The sequence below is a fragment of the Tupaia chinensis genome, unplaced genomic scaffold (assembly GCF_000334495.1).
Source record: "Tupaia chinensis unplaced genomic scaffold, TupChi_1.0 Scaffold148049_1, whole genome shotgun sequence".
NCBI lineage: Eukaryota > Metazoa > Chordata > Mammalia > Scandentia > Tupaiidae > Tupaia > Tupaia belangeri.
Genome location: NW_006207899.1, coordinates 695337 through 714397, shown reverse-complemented (window position 1 = coordinate 714397; position 19061 = coordinate 695337). Strand labels below are relative to the sequence as shown.

The window sequence follows — 19061 nt, the reverse complement described above, 5'->3', positions numbered from 1 at the left end:
CGCGACCTGGGCGGGCTCAGGAGTGTGACGGGCCTCGGGGCCGCTGTGGATGGTTTCTAAAATGATCATTGAAAACTTCGAGGCACTGAAGTCCTGGCTGAGCAAGACTCTCGAGCCCATGTGAGTATCCGGGGGATCTCTCCTTGCAGGGATGGCAGTGGGAGACAGGCAGACGTACACATCTGCAGTTTCCCCAAGTCTTGCCGTGGAGGCCGAAGCCGTGAACAGAGGTCCCAGGGCTCTTGTGTTTTCTCCTGCTGGTCTGTGCTTGCTTCTAGATTCGAGACACCTCCGAGAGCCTGAGCTGATCTTTATTTTCTCACCGAACTGGTCTTTGAATCGATTTTTTTCCTCCGCTCCGGTTTTCCCGTTACGTGTAGACCGACCCCAGCCTCCTCACTCACATCTGTATTTTTCCGAGGGCCTCAGAAACAGGTTTCTTTAGTGAATCTGAGCATAGCCTCCTGCCTGTATGTTATTTTACTTTTGCCTCTTTAAATGAAGTGAACAGCTTTCACTAGAGATTACGACAGTTTTGGTTTAAATCGCTCACGTTACACCTAAATACAATTCTTGAAAGAAAGGCCACGTCGCCCATGTGCTATCTGGCTCATCTGTACCTCTCTTAACTGATTGCAGATGTAACAGGTGCTAAGGTGCCCAACAAAATTCCCGCCCACACATTCGTTTGCTTGGAGTGTGAGAGGAAAATTAAATTTCCATCCATATGGGATGTTTAGCAGTTTCAAATGGGATGTTACAGTGGAGCGGATTGGGGTGGGTTAGGGGGCTGAAATGTATCAGATTGGAAAACTTGAGCCTTTTAAGTGTGTTCTTCTTAATACAAAATATACTATTAGCACCGACAAAGTGCCCTGTCAGAATTGGTTGATTTTTACCAAAAACAACTTAAAATGCAGTTATAAGGAAATTCACTTTGAGGGAAAATTCACTCATTTATTAAATTTATTAAGCACCTATTGCATACTGTGGGAAGTTTTGAGGAAAGAGCTTTTAAATTCCAAAGTTGACATGACATAATAATTAAGATGATTTCAAGTATTAATAAAGCTATTATCATTATAATAATAAAAGATAATGTAAAAGAGTGACCAGAGTGGGGCTCCTTCACATCAGATGGTCAGGGAGAGCCTCTCAGTTGGTGACATTTGAGCAACGCCTAAAAAGGAGAAGAAACTATCTATATGAACGTCTGAGGAAAGAGTTTTCTTGCAGAAGGAAGAACAAATCCAAAGGCCCAGTAGCAGAAGTCATCTTGGTGTGTCTGAGGATGAGAAAGAACGCCATTGTGGCTGATGGAGGAGCCAATGGAAAGATACTATTGATAAGTCGAAGAAGTAGGAAGGGGCAAAATCATGTGGCATTTTTTTGGGGGGTGGGCCCATGGTCAAGAGTTAGGATTGTATGTAAAGTATAATGAGAAGACATGACTTAAATCAGACAATGATGATCTCTGTGTGTGTTGATGCTGCCTGCAGAGACAGTGGACAGAGATGTCTGTCGTTTGCTTTAGAGAGATAGTAAAAACTGAAAGAACCAAATATGTTTCATAAGTAGATCTGATAGAACTAGGTGATAGATTGGATGTGGGAGATGAGAGGACAGGAAATCAAATAAGTTAGCCCAAGCAACTGATGATAGGGAACACTGGGAGAGAACAGATTGAGGGAGGGGAAGGCTTGTTGGTTTTGATCATTAAGTGTGAGGTGGTGTCACATATTGGATATGTGATATGAATGTAGAATTCAGACCAGGACTAGAGACATTTTGAGTCCTGTAGGTAATATTTTAAAGCATGGAATTGTTGGCTATTGCCTCAGAAGAATTTGTAGATAGGGAAGAGGAAAGGGCTCAGGACCCAGGTGGGAGAACAAGTGGGCTATATGTGAATAAAGGAAAAAATAAATGTATAATAGAAGAAGGGAGTTATTTATTTGATAGGATACTACTGCAGAATGGATGAAAAGGATGAATTCAGATAAGTGGCAAGGCATAGGTCATTGTGGTGTCCTTGGCAAAATGGTTTCGCTGGAGTGACATGGTATGGATAGAAGCTTTATTTCAGTGTACTGGAGAGAAACTTGTAGCACAGTACAGTATAGAGTTTGAGAGGAGGAACTCCGGAGCGGCTGTTTCTGCCACTTACTAGCTATATACTATTGGGTAAGTTACTCAACTATTGCCTTCATTTTCTCATCTGTAGAATGGGGAAAATAATGTATCTTAAAAAAAACTTAAGATTAGTTCTTTAATTGCATTTCAGGTTAATTCTTTTAGATGATGATTATAAAAGCTAATTCTAACTAATACCAGTCATAACCTTGAATTGTGAGGCATTAACATCTGTTGGTCACCTAAAGGGATTTTTTTAAAAAAACTTCATTTAACATTGTAGTTACCAAATTGCTCCTGTGTGCAAGAGGTATGTAGGAAGGTATGAAATGTATATAGAACTTTTTTAGTTACCTGCATTGGTGAAATATCTCATGATTTTGTATTTAACACTGTCTTTTAAATGTATTGTTTCAACAGTCTTTTAATGAGTACCCAGTGTACTTGTGGAAGTGATGTTCTAGATACTGGGGAAATAGTAGGAATCAAGACATGAAGTGACTGTCTTCATTGCTTAACTATTTAGCAGGGAAGACACAGATTTCAAACAAATATTTACAGACTAAAAAGGAGTCTTGTGAAGAAGTCCAGAAGCTGTCAAAATATGTCAGAAAATCAAGAAAGGCTTCCTTGGTGTGATAACGTTTGATTTCACCTTGGAAGGATGAAGAGCCATTTGCTGGGGCAGAAGATCGGAGAAAGCATTCTGAGCTTTGGAGAACAGATTTATGAAGGTTCTAAAAAGTGAAAGAAAAGCGATATCTTGGAGGAAAGAACTGGAAAAAAGAGCAAGGGGAAGAATGGTAGTGGATAGCTCCAGAGAGGAGCCGGATCACAGAGAACTTTGTTGAGTCATGTTAAGTATTTTAGATATTACTGAAGGATACCAGGAAGCCAGAGTAGGGTTTTAGGATAGGAGAGTTTTCAGGTTGATGTTAGGGGGGAAAAGGCTGGTTGCTTTTTCAGCATGAAATAAGCCTGTAAGTCTGTATTTTATTGTACTATATGTTCTGTAGCTTTATCACTTCTGAGTTTGCTTTTTCATAAATTATTGAAAATGTATATATTAAAATTGTAATCATGAAATTAAGATTGACGATTTGTTATTTTGAACATTTGCTTAGTCATACTTGTTAATAATAAAACTAGCTGTTGGTCTTTCCTCTAACATTTGTTTCTTTTTAATATTGTGAAGTCCTGGAAAAATATTTAACTCTCGTTTAAGTTTTTTGTTAACAGGAAGTTTCTGCTATATTAACACAATTATTTTTAATGGGCTTACATTTCACTAAATATGGTAAATACATCATAAATTTTTTTTATCTGAAGGGACACCTCTGTATATAATCAAACCTCTTAATTTTTTAGGACGTAAAGTTCAGAGGCAGCCAGACCTAATTATGTGCTCAGATTTGATTAGTAAATAATAACAGTGTCCAATTTTGTGCTTCTGTGTGTAGTGCTGTGGAGGTAGTGCTGTGGAGGTAGTTTGTGTAGTAGAAAGAAAACAGGCTTTGTGTACACATAGATCAGTATTCAAATCTCAGTTATATTGCTTATTGGCTGATTGATTTAGGCAAATAAACTTCCCCTTTCCTTATTCATATATAGGGAGCATCATATTTCCATCTGTAGTTAAAAGGATCAAATGAGACATGTATTTAAGAGCCTAGCCGACCTACCTTCCTTAAATACTGATTGATTAAACATAGATTGGTCACAGTCCTATTATTGTCACTCTTTTTTTTTGGAGAGGTTTTCGCTATAGGGCGCGTGCGCTCGCCAGAGAGAGACAGAGAGATAGAAAGCGAGAAATCACCCCCCAGGGGGGATGGTCACGCAGCAATCCCTTCTCCTCCATTCTCCTCTCGGGATCTTGGGCACGCACGCACACGCGCCCGGCGTGAGTTTTAAGCCACTGGGTCCGGGACGCAAACCACGGTTGACTACGTGGGAGTCCAGTGACATAGCCATTACGCTAACTGCTGGTTCCCTATTGTCACTCTTAATATTGTTGCCACTACTGCTGCCCCTATCACCTAACATTTGTATGCATTATTTTGTCTTATTTTGAAGTTTTATGAAGTAAGCACTGCAATCTCCCATTTTGCAGGTGATGATACTGAGGTGCTGAAGCATGAAGTTAATACACTTGCCCACAGTGATTTAAACTCAAGGTTCTTGACTCAAGAGTCACATATGCTCTTTTTTCCCCTTAAGAATTATTTTATTTAACTTTATTTATTTATTTTAATTTGCCCAGAGAGAGACAGAGTGAGAGAGAGAGAAGGTGAGAAAGCAGTCTGCCAGGTCTGAGACTGGAACAATGGTCGACCATGTGGGGAGTCCAATGCACTTAACCACTACGTCACCTGGTAACTTCAAGAATCACATATGTTCTTAATTTACTACTACAAATGGAGCATCCCAGAGTTTTCTTTCCTATTACTCTATACACTTAGTTATTACATTTTCATAGTTGTAGTTATTCTTGTAAAGGAACAAAGTTCTAAAGCATCATGGTTATTGGTGCTTTAAAGAGTTTAGGAAAGTAAGCTTTTTGGAGCCAGCAAGTGGTATGGAGGTTAAGGCGCTGTATTCCAGGTGACCAACTGTGCAATTTGTGTCTTGGACCCAGCAGCTTGAAAATCAGGCCCGGTGCATGTGTGCATACCCCAAATCCTGTGGAAATAGGCAAAAAAGGGATTGTGGCATCCCTTTCCCTCTTTCTCTGATGAGCGCACATGCCCTGTAACAAAACTTTAAAAAAAAAAAAAAAGCTTTTTGAAGTTTTTGTAGTATTTTCCCCTTCACTCATACTTGTTACTAAATCCTTCATACTCTGTTAAAATTTGTTTTTTTCCTATCTTTTTGGAAGAGTTCTTTAGAGTTTGCAAAGTGATCTTTTTACTCCTGAACTTTTGATTCTTTTTGTCGTCTTTAACTTTTCCCTTTTAACTGTCTCCTTTTGGCATACGAGTTAATTTTCCCTTAAAGAAGAAAAGTTGAGCAAGTTACACACACACACACACACACACACACACACAAATTATACTTTTCTTCTGGTCACTTTCTTGCTTTTCTTAGCAAGGTAAATCTCAAAATAACAATCAGCCTTTCACTCATTTGCCTTTAAAAAAATTTTTTTTAAATTCTTTTTTTTTTTTTTGCTATAGGGTGTGTGGCCTTGTCAAAACAGAGAGCGCGGAAAAGTGTGAAAGCATCCTTCCCATCCCCCAAGAGGAGGGATGGCCATGCTGCAGTCTCTTCTCCATTTTCCTCTTGGGATTTTGGGGCTGTATGTACATGTGCCCAGTGTGCTTTTCAAACTCCTGGGTCTGGGACTTGAATGACACAGTTGGCCATGTGGGATCCAGCCTCCTTAACCTCCTTGCCACCTGCTAGCCCCTCAACTTTTTACTTCTTAGTGTCTTGTAATACACTTTCTTTTTATACATATTAATCAAAATTGCTTACCATAATGTTACCAATAAGCTCAATGTTTATTAACTGTAAAGACCTCGTGTAAGATTTATGTTCTTTGTCCTATGTGGGTAACATCAAATAATGTTGATGCTACCTCTTTAACTTCTTACTTGCCTGAATCTTTTTAAGAATTATTTACTTAATTTTATTTATTATTATTTAATTTGACGGGGGCGGGGGAGAGAAAGAGAGAGAGAGAAAGTGAGAAAATAAGTCATCAGGTTCAAGATTTGAACCATTGTCTGCCATGTGGGGGACTAGAGCCTTAACTACCATACCACCTGCCAACCCTTTGCCAGAATCTTTAATATTTTGATTCTCTTTCTCAGTCTTCCACTTCAGTTTTTTTTTTTCTTTCCTTTTTGGTTTTCAAAGTCATTACTATGACTTTTTTCTTCCTCAGTCAGTTCTACTCCTGAAATCTCATTCATTCCTGTTACAGTTTGAATGTTTGTCTCCTCTAAAACTCCAGTTGAAATTAATTTGCCATGTAACAACATTAAACAGTGGAACCCTTAAGAAGTAATTAGACTATGAGGGCTCAGCCCTCTTGGGTGGGATTAATACCTTTATTAAAAGGGCATGTTTTGTTCCTTTTGCTTCTTTGCGCTTTTTCCTTCCACCTGTTAGAAGTGTAATTTATCCCCTCTGGAGAATGCAGTGTCCAAGGTGTGTGCCATCTTGGAATCAGAATTTTGAAACCTGTTTACAGAACTGCAAATGTTTTAGGCTGTTTTTGCATTGCTAACAGAAATACCTGAGCCATGGGTGAATTATATAAAGAAATTAGAGGTTTTTTGTGACCAGCAGTTAGCGTAATGGCTGTGTCACTGAACTCCCATGTAGTCGACTGCGGTTTGAGTCCCAGACCCGGTGGCTTAAACTCAGGCTGGGTGCATGGTGCTTGCGTGCCCAAGATCCTGAGAGGAGAAGGGATTGTGGCATGGCCATCCCCTCTGGGGGGTGATTTCTCGCTTTTTATCTCTCTGTCTGTCTCTGTCTTTCTGGTGAGCATACACACCCGATAGTAAAAACCTCTCCAAAAAGAAAAAAGAAATTAGAAGTTTGTTTACAGACCCATTGATTCTGGTGGCTGTAAAGTCCTAGGCCTAACTTAGCTGACAGAAACACAGAGGATTGTGGGCATATGCAGGGAAAGAAAGAGGGGTCCTGAGTTATGTCTCCTAATAACAACCAGCTCACCTGCAGCTCACCTCTTCTTTTTTTAAACATTTTTTTAAAGAGAGATTATTTTTTTTCCTGTAGGGTGTGTGTGCTCATCGGAGAGGCTAGGAGACAGCCAAAAATCATCCCCAGGGGCTATGGCCACACCACAGTCCCTTCTCCATTCTCCTCTCGGGATCTTGGACATGCACGTATATGTGCCCAGCATGAGTTTTTTAAGCCACTGGATCTAGGGCTTGAACCATGGTTGACTATGTGGGAGTCCAGCAATGTAACCATTACACCGATCTGTTAGTCCCTTTTTTTCCTACCTTATGAGAGCTTGAACTGTTTGGGTCTCCTGAGACACCATTAATCTGTTCTTGGGACTATTGCCTCCGTGATGCAGTCACCACAAACCAATTACTGCTCACTTTGTCTTATGGACTCTGTTAGGAATTAAGTTTGTTTTTAAATTTGCCTGAGGATATGTGTGTTCACTGGAGAGAGAGAGAGAGAGAGAGAGAGAGAGAGAGAGAGAGAGAAAGCACCCTCCTCCAAGGGGTGCATAGTCATGCTACAGTTCCTTCTCCATTTCTCCATCCTGTTGGGAATTTGGGCATGCATGTATATGTGCCTGATATGTTTTTCAAGCCATCAGGGTCAGGATTCGAACTGTGCAGTTGGTTGTGTGGGAACCAGTTTTCTTAACCACTAGGCAGGGGCTGGCCCATATTTAAGTTTCACTTAATCCCTTTCAATATGCTCTATATAATTGAATCCCAACACATGAAATTCAAGCTATAATAAATACCGAGTTTATCACACATTTAAAATTATCCAGTATATAGTATTCTGTTTATAGCAGCAAAAGCAAAGCTATAGGGCATGTGCACTCACCAGAGAAACCGAGAGACAGACAGAAAGCGAGAAATCACCCTCCAGGGGGGATGGCCACGCCACAATCCCTTCTCTAGTCTCCTCTTGGGATCTTGGGCACACATGCACATGTGCTGGGCATGAGTTTCAAACCACTGGGGCCGGGACTTGAACCACAGTGGACCACGTGGGAGTCCAGCAAATGTAACCATATGCCATCTGCTGGTCCCAAACACAAACAGTTCTTATGGATGAATCCCTTGCACTGCTGTGTTTTTGTTGAGTTTTGTTTGGTTTTGGCCATAGGGCATGTGTGCTTGCAGGGGTCGGGGGGTGGGAGTGAGAAATCACTCCCCCAGCGGGATAGCCATGCAGCCATCCCTGTTGTATTCCCCTCTCAGGAATTTGGGTATGCACTGCTAGTTTTTATTAAAATAAACTTTGTATTGTATTTTAGATTCTATGAAAGTCTGATTAGGGGCCAGCAGGTGGTGTATGGTTGAGGTGCTGGACTCCCCCCGTGGCTGACTGAGGTTTGAGTCCCGGATCCTGCAACCTGAAACTCACGCCAAGTGCATGTGAATGTGTACCCAAAATCCTGACAGGAGGATGGAAGAGAAGGGACTGCAATGTGGCCATCCCCTTGGGGGTTGATTTTTCACTTTCTCTCTGTCTTTGGTGAGCGCATGTGCCTTAGAGCAAAAATGCCTCTCTCTTAAAAAAAAAGAAAGTCTTACGATGTTGCATGCACGTGAGCTGTCAGGTCCAGGACTTGAACTGTGGTCTGCCATGTGGGGGTCAAGTGCCTTAACCACCATGCCACCTGCTGGCCCCAAGATACAGTAATTCTAATCTGGTGAATTTTAGTTAGTAGAAGAGTTGATATTCTATAATAAATTACTAATAAAGTATTTTTCATTCTTATCATCCCCCTAACTTTTGATGAGTTGACTCTTGTTAGATTTACTGTAATCTTGGCTTTTTCTCTTGAGTGCTGAGTAGTTAAAATGCATTTACCATTTCTTACACTTTAGTACTTCCTTATCTTTGGCTTACCGTACTTCTCAAATAAAATTATTTTATATGCATAAACCAAGAGGCAGGGATGTTTGGTGTGTATATGTTGAGAATGACTAACTCATGTTTGAGCTAAAGGCTTTTAGAATTTTTTCTTGCTTTCTTTGTCCCAGAGAAAAGACAACGAATGAGAGAAATGAGTGGATAAAACCTTTCTACCACTTATGCTTCCACTACCTTATTTCTGTTGAAAAGTTCTTTTCAGTTTAAACTTTTGAAACTGGGAAAGTTTGTTTTCAATTATATTTTGTGTGTGTATGAAAAAAATGGCAGGTCAGCAGGTGGCATGGTGTTTAAGGCACTCCAGTGCTTGCCATCCTTCCATTTCTCCATCCTGGTGGGGTTTGGAGAATGTACACACATGCATCCTACATGTCTGACTCTGTGATTTGAGTTCTGGACCCTGCAGCTTGAAAAACACATAAGATAAATACATAGGATATGTATGAATGCATGCCCCAAATCTTGGAAGGAGTGTGAAGGAGAAGAGATTGCTGCTTGACCATCCCCCTCGAGAATCATTTCTCACTTTCTTGCTTTCTCTGTCTCTGGTGAGTGCACACACCCTAAGGCTAAAATCTATATTAAAAGAGAAAAAGTAGTAATTGGAAAAAGTTAAAAGGTTGAGGTCAGTTACTCAGTGATTGTATTGTATTTTAGATTCTATGAAAGTCTGATTAGGGGCCAGCAGGTGGTGTATGGTTGAGGTGCTGGACTCCCCCCGTGGCTGACTGAGGTTTGAGTCCCGGATCCTGCAACCTGAAACTCACGCCAAGTGCATGTGAATGTGTACCCAAAATCCTGACAGGAGGATGGAAGAGAAGGGACTGCAATGTGGCCATCCCCTTGGGGGTTGATTTTTCACTTTCTCTCTGTCTTTGGTGAGCGCATGTGCCTTAGAGCAAAAATGCCTCTCTCTTAAAAAAAAAGAAAGTCTTACGATGTTGCATGCACGTGAGCTGTCAGGTCCAGGACTTGAACTGTGGTCTGCCATGTGGGGGTCAAGTGCCTTAACCACCATGCCACCTGCTGGCCCCAAGATACAGTAATTCTAATCTGGTGAATTTTAGTTAGTAGAAGAGTTGATATTCTATAATAAATTACTAATAAAGTATTTTTCATTCTTATCATCCCCCTAACTTTTGATGAGTTGACTCTTGTTAGATTTACTGTAATCTTGGCTTTTTCTCTTGAGTGCTGAGTAGTTAAAATGCATTTACCATTTCTTACACTTTAGTACTTCCTTATCTTTGGCTTACCGTACTTCTCAAATAAAATTATTTTATATGCATAAACCAAGAGGCAGGGATGTTTGGTGTGTATATGTTGAGAATGACTAACTCATGTTTGAGCTAAAGGCTTTTAGAATTTTTTCTTGCTTTCTTTGTCCCAGAGAAAAGACAACGAATGAGAGAAATGAGTGGATAAAACCTTTCTACCACTTATGCTTCCACTACCTTATTTCTGTTGAAAAGTTCTTTTCAGTTTAAACTTTTGAAACTGGGAAAGTTTGTTTTCAATTATATTTTGTGTGTGTATGAAAAAAATGGCAGGTCAGCAGGTGGCATGGTGTTTAAGGCACTCCAGTGCTTGCCATCCTTCCATTTCTCCATCCTGGTGGGGTTTGGAGAATGTACACACATGCATCCTACATGTCTGACTCTGTGATTTGAGTTCTGGACCCTGCAGCTTGAAAAACACATAAGATAAATACATAGGATATGTATGAATGCATGCCCCAAATCTTGGAAGGAGTGTGAAGGAGAAGAGATTGCTGCTTGACCATCCCCCTCGAGAATCATTTCTCACTTTCTTGCTTTCTCTGTCTCTGGTGAGTGCACACACCCTAAGGCTAAAATCTATATTAAAAGAGAAAAAGTAGTAATTGGAAAAAGTTAAAAGGTTGAGGTCAGTTACTCAGTGATTGTTTTACATATATAAAAGCAATCTTCATAGTTTTTCGTGCTGGTCTTAGAAATCATTAGATGTATTTTCTCCTGACATAATGTTTTATAAGAAACATTTTAAACTTTCATTTTCCAATTTTTATTGTTATATAGAAATATAATTTATAGTCATGCATTGATCCTGTAGTCTGAAATTTTACCATGTATACTTAATCGTTTTAATAGCCATTTATAGGTTTTATGAGTTTTTCTTGTACCACCCATTTCATTTGTGAAGAATAACAGTCCTTTATAATATTCTGGTTTTTATATCTTCATTTCTTATTGATTTGAAGCTATTCTTGGGCTGGCCCCATAGTCCAGTGATTAAGTACTGTACATTGGGAACTTGATCCCATAGTTGATTGCAGAGCATGCACAAAATCCTGATGGAATGGAGGAGTGGAGGAAGATGGATTAAGGCTTGACCATACCCTGGTGGGAGATGTTTTTTGTCTCTTTCTTGCAGTCGTCATCATCATCATCATCATCATCACCATCATCATAATTTTTTTTCTCTTTTTTTGGAGAGGTTTTTGCTATAGGGCGTGTGCGCTCGCCAGACGGACAGAGAGAGACAGAGAGACAGAAAGCGAGAAATCACTCCCCAGGGGGGATGGCCATGCTAGAGTCCCTTCTCCTCCATTCTCCTCTCGGGATCTTGGGCACGCACGCACACGTGCCCGGTGTGAGTTTTAAGCTACTAGGTCTGGGACGCGAACCGCGGTCGACTACATGGGAGTCCAGCGACATAGCCATTATGCTAACTGCTGGTCCCAATAATTTTCTTTTCTTTTTCTTTTTTTTTTTTTAAAGCTGCTCTGGCCAGTTACTAACCTGGCAGGTAAGGCAGCTGGAACCCAGATGGTTGAATGATTGACAGCTTGGTTTGAATCCCGAATCCAGTGGCTTTTGTAAAACTTAGTTGCCTGTGTGCTGAGAGGAGAATGGAAGAGAAGTGATTGCTGTGTGGCCATTTCCCCCGGGTGTGTGTGTGTGTGTGTGTATGTATGTAGGCTGGAGAGGTGTGCTTTCTCAACCCCTTTACCTCAGCCCCCTTCCTCTGTAGCAAACTAAAACAAAACAAAACAAAAAAATCACTAATTCTTTGCTGAATTAAAGTGATAAGAGACATCCTTGTCTTTGTTTCTATTCTTGTAGGAAAAATATAAAATGTTGCAGTATTCACTGCTATTAGTGCTAGGCTTTTTTGTTTGTCTGTTTGTTTGAGTTGCTATAGGGCTCATGCTTGCTGGAGAGAGTGACAGAGGGAGAAAGTACCCCCAAAAGGGCATGCCAGTCCTTTCTCTTCCATTTTTCCATCCTGTTGGGGTTCAGGGCATGTGTTTTTCAAGCTGCCAGGGCTGGGATTTGAACTGCAGTTATTCATATGGTATCTCACTTTCTGTAACCTGATGGTTAGCCCATGCCAGCTCTAGGCTTTCTGTAACTCATTTTTAATCTGATTAAGAAAATTCTGTTTTTGCTTAATTTGCTGAGCGTTTTTATTATGAAAAGGTGTTAAATTTGTTATTTTTCTGCATTTATTGAAATTATTTTACAGATTTTTCTCATTTTGCTTGGTCATTTGAAAAATATATACACACACACACACACACACATATGTCAATATATATGTATACACATACTGCTGGATTTGTTTTGCTAGTGTTTTTAAAAGAACTATTTTTATTTAATTTGATTTGACCAGAAAGAGACACAAAGAAAGAGAGAAAGTGATAAAGCAAGCTGCCAGGTCTAACTCTTGAACCATGGTCAACCATGTGTGAGTCCAGCACCCTAACCACCACACCACATGCCAACCTCTGTTTTGCTAATTTGTGACAAATTTTATTTAGGATTAGTATTTCTTCCCCCCCTGAAACATTTGATGTTCTTCACTAGTAATGCTGGGACTGAAGTTTTTATGATGGTAAGGATTTGTGATTACAAAGTCAGTGTCTTATATGTTCAAGGCTGTGCTTTTTCTTGTGTCACTTTTGGTCATTTCTTTTCAAGAATTTTTCTCATAAGTTGCCAAATTTATTAATATGAAGTTGTTTGCATTGTGGTCTTACTGTGAATGACTGTAGGGTTTATTGTGATGCTCCCTCTTGCACCCCTTTTAATTATACATGCTGTTAATTTTTTTCTTTTTTTTTATTAATTTTTTTTCTTTCAATTCCCTTTATTCTACAAAGTTTAAACATCTATTTAAAATAACATACTTTTTTTTTCCATCCAGAGTACACTGTATATTGTCTCAATCAAGCACATCAACATATATGTTATTGTCAACAAAATAGTTTTGCATTTCTTGTTTCCTGTATGTTTTGCTTCCCCCTCCCCCATCCTTAATTCCCTATCTCTTCCCCTCTGGCATCTCCCACTCTCTTCCAACACCATCTCTGATATCTATTTTTACTTTCTATACTGTTTTTCCCCCATTTTTTATTGAATTACTAAAGATCTTAATTAATCTAAATATTTTCATAGCAAACACAGCTGATATATACATTTCCATGAACACAAGTCTAACTTCAGGCATCCTATAAAGTAGCACCTAACTGGGGCTATATATCTTACTGCGGTCATTGAATGGATTTTTCTTTTTTCTGAAACTTTTCTTTTTTTTTTTGTAACTTGATTTACATTCTTTCTCTATTCTGATTTCCCATCCAGAATATTCTGCATAGTGACTTAATCATGCATATTATTATCCAAAATTTTCCACTTATAGTTCTTATAATTTTTTTACCCCTCTTTCTGACCCTCTGTCCTTTCCCACCCTCTTCTCCAACTGTCTCTGGTGTCTACAATTGTCTTCTATTCCTTTTCCACCCACATTGTATTGCTCACACAATTTCTTAAATAATCTAACTACATTCAATGGTAAGTTCATATGGTACTATTAAGAAAACCAGTTTTAACTTAAATCATAGAAATGCTAAGGAACTTTTCTTAAAGCCAGGAAACAGGTTAGGATTCTGTTCAAATGGTAGGTGCATGAACCTATCAGTCTCATGTACTTTATCTTCTGTTCTGGTTCCATTTTTCCTATTAAATTCTGGGATATAATATTCAACTCCAGACTTATCCCTATGGTTAAGCTGGCCACTTTCTTAGTTTTTGAACTCTTCTTTCCATGTGTCTGTATTTAATTTTCCTGATAGCACACCCTTGAGAACTTCTTGGAGATCTGGTATTCTCAAATTTTTGTGCCATTTTCTCAGTCTTCGTGGCGGATTTTTCTAGGCCAGCCATTTTCTCTTTTACGTGTGAGATTCTATTTTCTTTATGATTTAGTCTGCTTTTAATACTTTCAAGGGATAATTTGACTTCCTGTATTATAGACTTCATTTTTAAAAGTTCCCTTTGACTCTTTTGTAAAGCATATGATTCCTCTTTTAGATCTTGCAAGAATTTCATCACCTGGAACTCATCAATTTCTTTCTCTTTTCTCTTTAGCAGTTCATTGTCTCTCTTCTTTTCCATTTCAGTTAGCTTCGCCATTATGAATGTTATAAAATCTTTATCAGACATTTCATGATTTGCATTGAACTGCTTGTGGATGAAGAGGAGTTATTCTTTTCCCTTGGAGGAGAGGTATTTTCTTGCTTTCCCATATTTCTTGTGATCCTGCGGTAATTTCTTGCCATCTAATGGATGGTGTGTTTCTTTCGAATTCTTGAATTTCAATCTGAGTGTTCAGGAGCAAGCAGAAAGATGTGATCTGGAATCTCTTTGCTGTTCTGTTGTGATCACTGGTGCAGCAGATTCAGTAGATATTGAGGAATGTTAATCCTAATAGTATTTTGATGTTTATCTACAGTGCCCTTAGATCCATCTAGAAACACATTAAATGGATATTGAAGAGTGAAGAGACAAAAAAGAAAATGAAAAAGAGAGAAACGACAAAGAAAAAAAAGACAAAAAAAAATTGTAATTATTGTTTTTCTTTAAAAAACACAAAACTACAACAACAAAAATATTTTTAAAACCAAGAAAATAGAAAACCACGTGGCGCTCTAGCTCGCCACTCGAAATGACTACTTTGCAGGAGCCATGAGGAATCCTCTTCTGAAGGAATGCCTCAACTCTCCTGCCTGGGTGGAAGGACCAGAGGGGATTATTAACAAAACAAAAGGTGGAGCTGAGAGCAAGAGAAAAACTTTACCTTTAAAAAAGTTGTAAAAAGGAAAACTTACCAAAAAATTAGAGGACAGAAGCAGAGAGAGACAAAGACAGAGAGAGACAAAGAGGCAGAGATAGAAGGCCAGAGGGGCTCCCTACCATGCTAGCTTTGTTTTCTGGAGGCTGAATTATAAGTAGAAAATCTTCATTTTTCTTGTCCCCTCAAATGACTACTTTGCAGGAGCCACGAGGAATCCTCTTCTCGTTAATTTTTTCATTACCTTGGTCAGTTTTGTTAGTAGTCATGTTTTATTCATTTTGTGTGTGTGCGTGTAAGGTTTTTGCCATAGGGTGTGTGCACTTGGGAGGGGGAAGGGAAAGTGAAAAATCACCTCCTGGGGGAATGTCCATGCCTCAGTCCCTTCTCTTACCATCTTTTCTCTGGGTTTTGGGCACACACGCACACATGCCCACCATGATTTTTTTAATCCACTAGGTCAGAGACTTAAACAGTGGTGACTATGTGGGAGTCCAGTCCTTAACCACTATGCCACCTTCTGGTCCTCAGTGTTCTTTTTTTTTCTTTTCAGTTTGTTAGAGGGCATTCTGGGGTGGGGAGGAGAGAGAAAGTGAGAAATAACCTGCCATGGGATAGCCATGCCACAGTCTTCTTTCCATTTCTCCTCTCAGTATTCTGGGCACATAATGCGCCTGGTGTGTTTCTCAATTCACCAAGTCTAAGACTTGAACCACGCAGTTGGCTATTTGAGATCTGGCTCTCTTAACCACTACATCATGGGCTGGCCCTCACTGTTCTATTTTTATTTTGTTCTTTTTAGAATACTTAACCTTGGGTTTAATTTGCGCTTTTTATTCTCTTTCTCAAGGTGATGCCTTGATCATTGGTTTGATACTTTTAACTTTTGTGACATTGGCTCATAGCTGCTGTTCATTGGTATTTCTGGTGAGAAATCGGCTGATATTCGATTCTTTGTTCTCTTGCATGTAGTGTGTCTATTTTTCCCCTTTGACTACCTTTTCTTTTGAGAGTTTTTTTACTATAGGACGCATATACTAGCCAAAGAGACATGGGACCAGCAGTTAGTGTAATGGCTATGTTGCTGGACTCCAACGTAGTTGACCGCGGTTCAAGTCCTGGACCTGGCGGCTTAAACTCACGCCAGCTGCGTGTGCGTGCGCGTGCGTGCCCAAGATCCCGAGAGGAGAATGGAGGAGAAGGGGTTGCGGCGTGGCCATCCCCCCTGGGGGATGATTTCTGGCTTTCTGTCTCTCTCTGTCTGTTTGGCAAGCGCACACACCCTATAGCAAAAAACTCTACAAAAAAAAAAAAAAAGAGACAGACAGAGAGAGAAAGTGTGAAATCACCCCCTAGTGGGGGTGGCCGTGCCACAATCCCTTTCCCCCCTCCATTCTCCTGTTAGGATTTTGGACATGCACACTCACATGCCTGGTGTGAATTTCAAGCCTCTGGGTCTGGGACTTGAGCTGAGAGCTGCGATTGGTCACAAAGGAGTTCAGTGCTTTAACCACCATGCCACCTGCTGCCCCCCCTCATTTGATTGTCTTTAAAATTTAGTTCTTTTTATTTGGTCAGTAGTTTGACTGTGATATGATTAGAGATGCATAGTGTGTTTTTTAAGTTGGATCTTTGTTTTTTGATGTTTTTCATCAGTTTTGGGACATTCTTGGTCATATGTCTTCCATTTTTTTCTGCCTTTTTTTTCTCTTCTAAGTCTTCAGGTTTTAAAGAATTAAAAAAATTATTTTAAGATAAATTAGTTGATTTTAAAATGTTATTTTTAAAGAGAATTATTTTATTTATTCATTCACTTTTTTTTTTTTTTTAATTTGACCAGAGAGAGACAGAGAGAGGGAAAGTAAGAAAGCAAGCCACCAGGTCCGGGGTTTGAACCATGATTGACCATGTAGGAGTGTCCAGTGCCTTAACCACCATGCTACCCGTTGGTCCCTATTTATTTATTATTATTTTTAATTTGCTATTGGATACATGTGCTCAAGAGAGAGAGAGTGAGTGAGGAAGCAAGCCATCAGGTCCATGATTCAAACTGCATTTGGCCATGTGGGAGTTCCACACCCTAACCACCATGTGACCTGCTGGCCTATTTTTGGTTACTTTTACATTAGATACATAATTAGATCTCAGATATGTTTTACTTCTTTTTAGTTGAGAACTCATGCACTGTTCTGAGAGAGATGAAGAGGCAGAGATAGAGGGAGAAAGACTTTTTAATGGGGGTACAGTCATGCTGCAATCCTTTCTTCTTCATTTTTCTCTATTCTATTGGGACTTTTGGCATATATATATGTGCTTTTAATGTGTTTTCCAAATTGTTGGGATTGGAATTTAAACTTTTTTTTTTTTTTTTTGAGAGGTTTTTGCTATAGGGCGCGTGCGCTCGCCAGACAGACAGAGAGAGACAGAGAGACAGAAAGCGAGAAATCACCCCCCAGGGGGGATGGCCATGCCGCAATCCCTTCTTCTCCATTTTCCTCTCAGGATCTTGAGCACACACGCACATGCACCCAGCGTGAGTCTAAGCCACCGGGTCCGGGACTCGAACTGCGGTCGACTACATGGGAGTCCAGCGACATAGCCATTGCGCTAACTGCTGGTCCCGGAATTTAAACTTTGATTGGCCAAGTGGGATCTGGCTCCCTTAACCATTAGGCTACGGGGCCAACCCTCAGGGGTGTTTTAAAAGTTATCTTTGTATACTGACTCTGTGGCCTGTTGGAAAAGGGAGCCAGCTCTCACATGGCCAGTTACCCACTTTGAGTCCTGGACATGGTGGCTTGAGAAACACATTGGCCATGTGTGCTAAAAGTCCTGAAGGAAGGGAAAGGTAGAGGAGGAGATGATGGTGTGACCGTGTCCCTCAGAGGGTGCTTTCTACTTTCCCTCTCTCACTGACCAGTGCACATACCCTCTACCAAAAATTACTAAAAAAATGTTACTTATGTTTTGTTACTTTTTGTTTGGCTATTTTCTTTTTTATTTCTCTATTTATTTATTTCTTGTGATTTTCAAGCTGCCAGGTCTGGGACTTGAACCTGGTTGGCCATTTGTGAATTCAGTGTCTTAACCACATCACCTGCTGACCCCAGCTTAGATATTTTCTATTTTCCTGTATTCAAGTTCATTGTTGGCTTGTCTCTATTTTTTTTTAGTGTGCAGTAATGCAGAATTTTTAATTTCTGACACCATATTTTACATTTCTAAGTTTTTCAATTTGGTTCTTTTTAAAATTTCTCTATATTACCTGAAGTTCTGTTTCTTTTTATGACTGTGGCTCACATTTTCTGATAGTTTTTCGAGCATTTTTATCATATTCGTTGTACGGTGTCTATCCCAAAATCCTATTGCCTAGGTAGTCTAGTATGCCTTCATGGACTGTTTCTTCTCATGTGGATCACATTTTCTTAGAAATTGTTCCGTTACTTAGTCTTATTCTGAATGCTCTATGTGAAAGTAGTATAGAAACCAAAGTAAATAAGATTTATTTTTAGTATGAGGCATGTTTGTTTTGTTAGGCCAGTAGTGTACGCTGAGTAATTGAACTGGTTCTGTGCTTTGTAATTAACAGACTTGAGTTTGATTCATTTCATCAATATCACTGGCTTTAAATATTTTGAGGGCAGGTTCAGGATTTTCCCTTTGGAAGGGCCTAGTGTCTGTGAATTCCAGTTTTTGGTATCTGCTTTGCTTTACCTCCAGATCCTCAACTTTTAGAACTGTGGATGATTTCTTCTTAAGTACTTCACAACCTTGCTACTGGGTTTTTCTTTTTTGGAGGGGTTTTTGCTAGAGGACACATATGCTTGCCAGAAAGACAGAGAGATACAGAGAGACAGGAAGTGAGAAATTGCCCGCCAGGGGGGATAACCATGCTGCAATCCCTTTTCCTCCATTCTCCTGTTATGTGATCTTGGGCATGCGTATATATGTGCCCGGTGTGAGTTTTAAGCCACTGGTTTCGGGACTTGAACCTCAGTCGACTACATGGGAGTCCAATGGCATAGCCATTATGCCAACTGCTGGTCCTGCTACTGGGTTTTTTGAATGACTGAGACCACCATTGTTTCTTACTTCCACCACCTCTTTTCACTACTTTTAGAGCTTTTTTTTTGGTGCTGTTGCTTCTTTACTGGTCTTTTTTTTTTTTTTTTTTTTTTTTTTGGGGAGGGGACACCCACAAAAAA

General features: G+C 39.7%; 1 protein-coding gene across 1 annotated transcript in view; it reads left to right on the top strand.

The window, feature by feature from the left end:
- Positions 1 to 19061, top strand: part of RBM26 (RNA binding motif protein 26) — a 105093-nt gene continuing 86032 nt past the window's right edge. The window contains exon 1 of the mRNA XM_027768932.1: positions 1 to 120. Coding sequence (XP_027624733.1) covers positions 50 to 120 — 71 coding nt within the window. The 5' untranslated portion in view covers positions 1 to 49. The remainder of the gene's footprint in view (positions 121 to 19061) is intronic.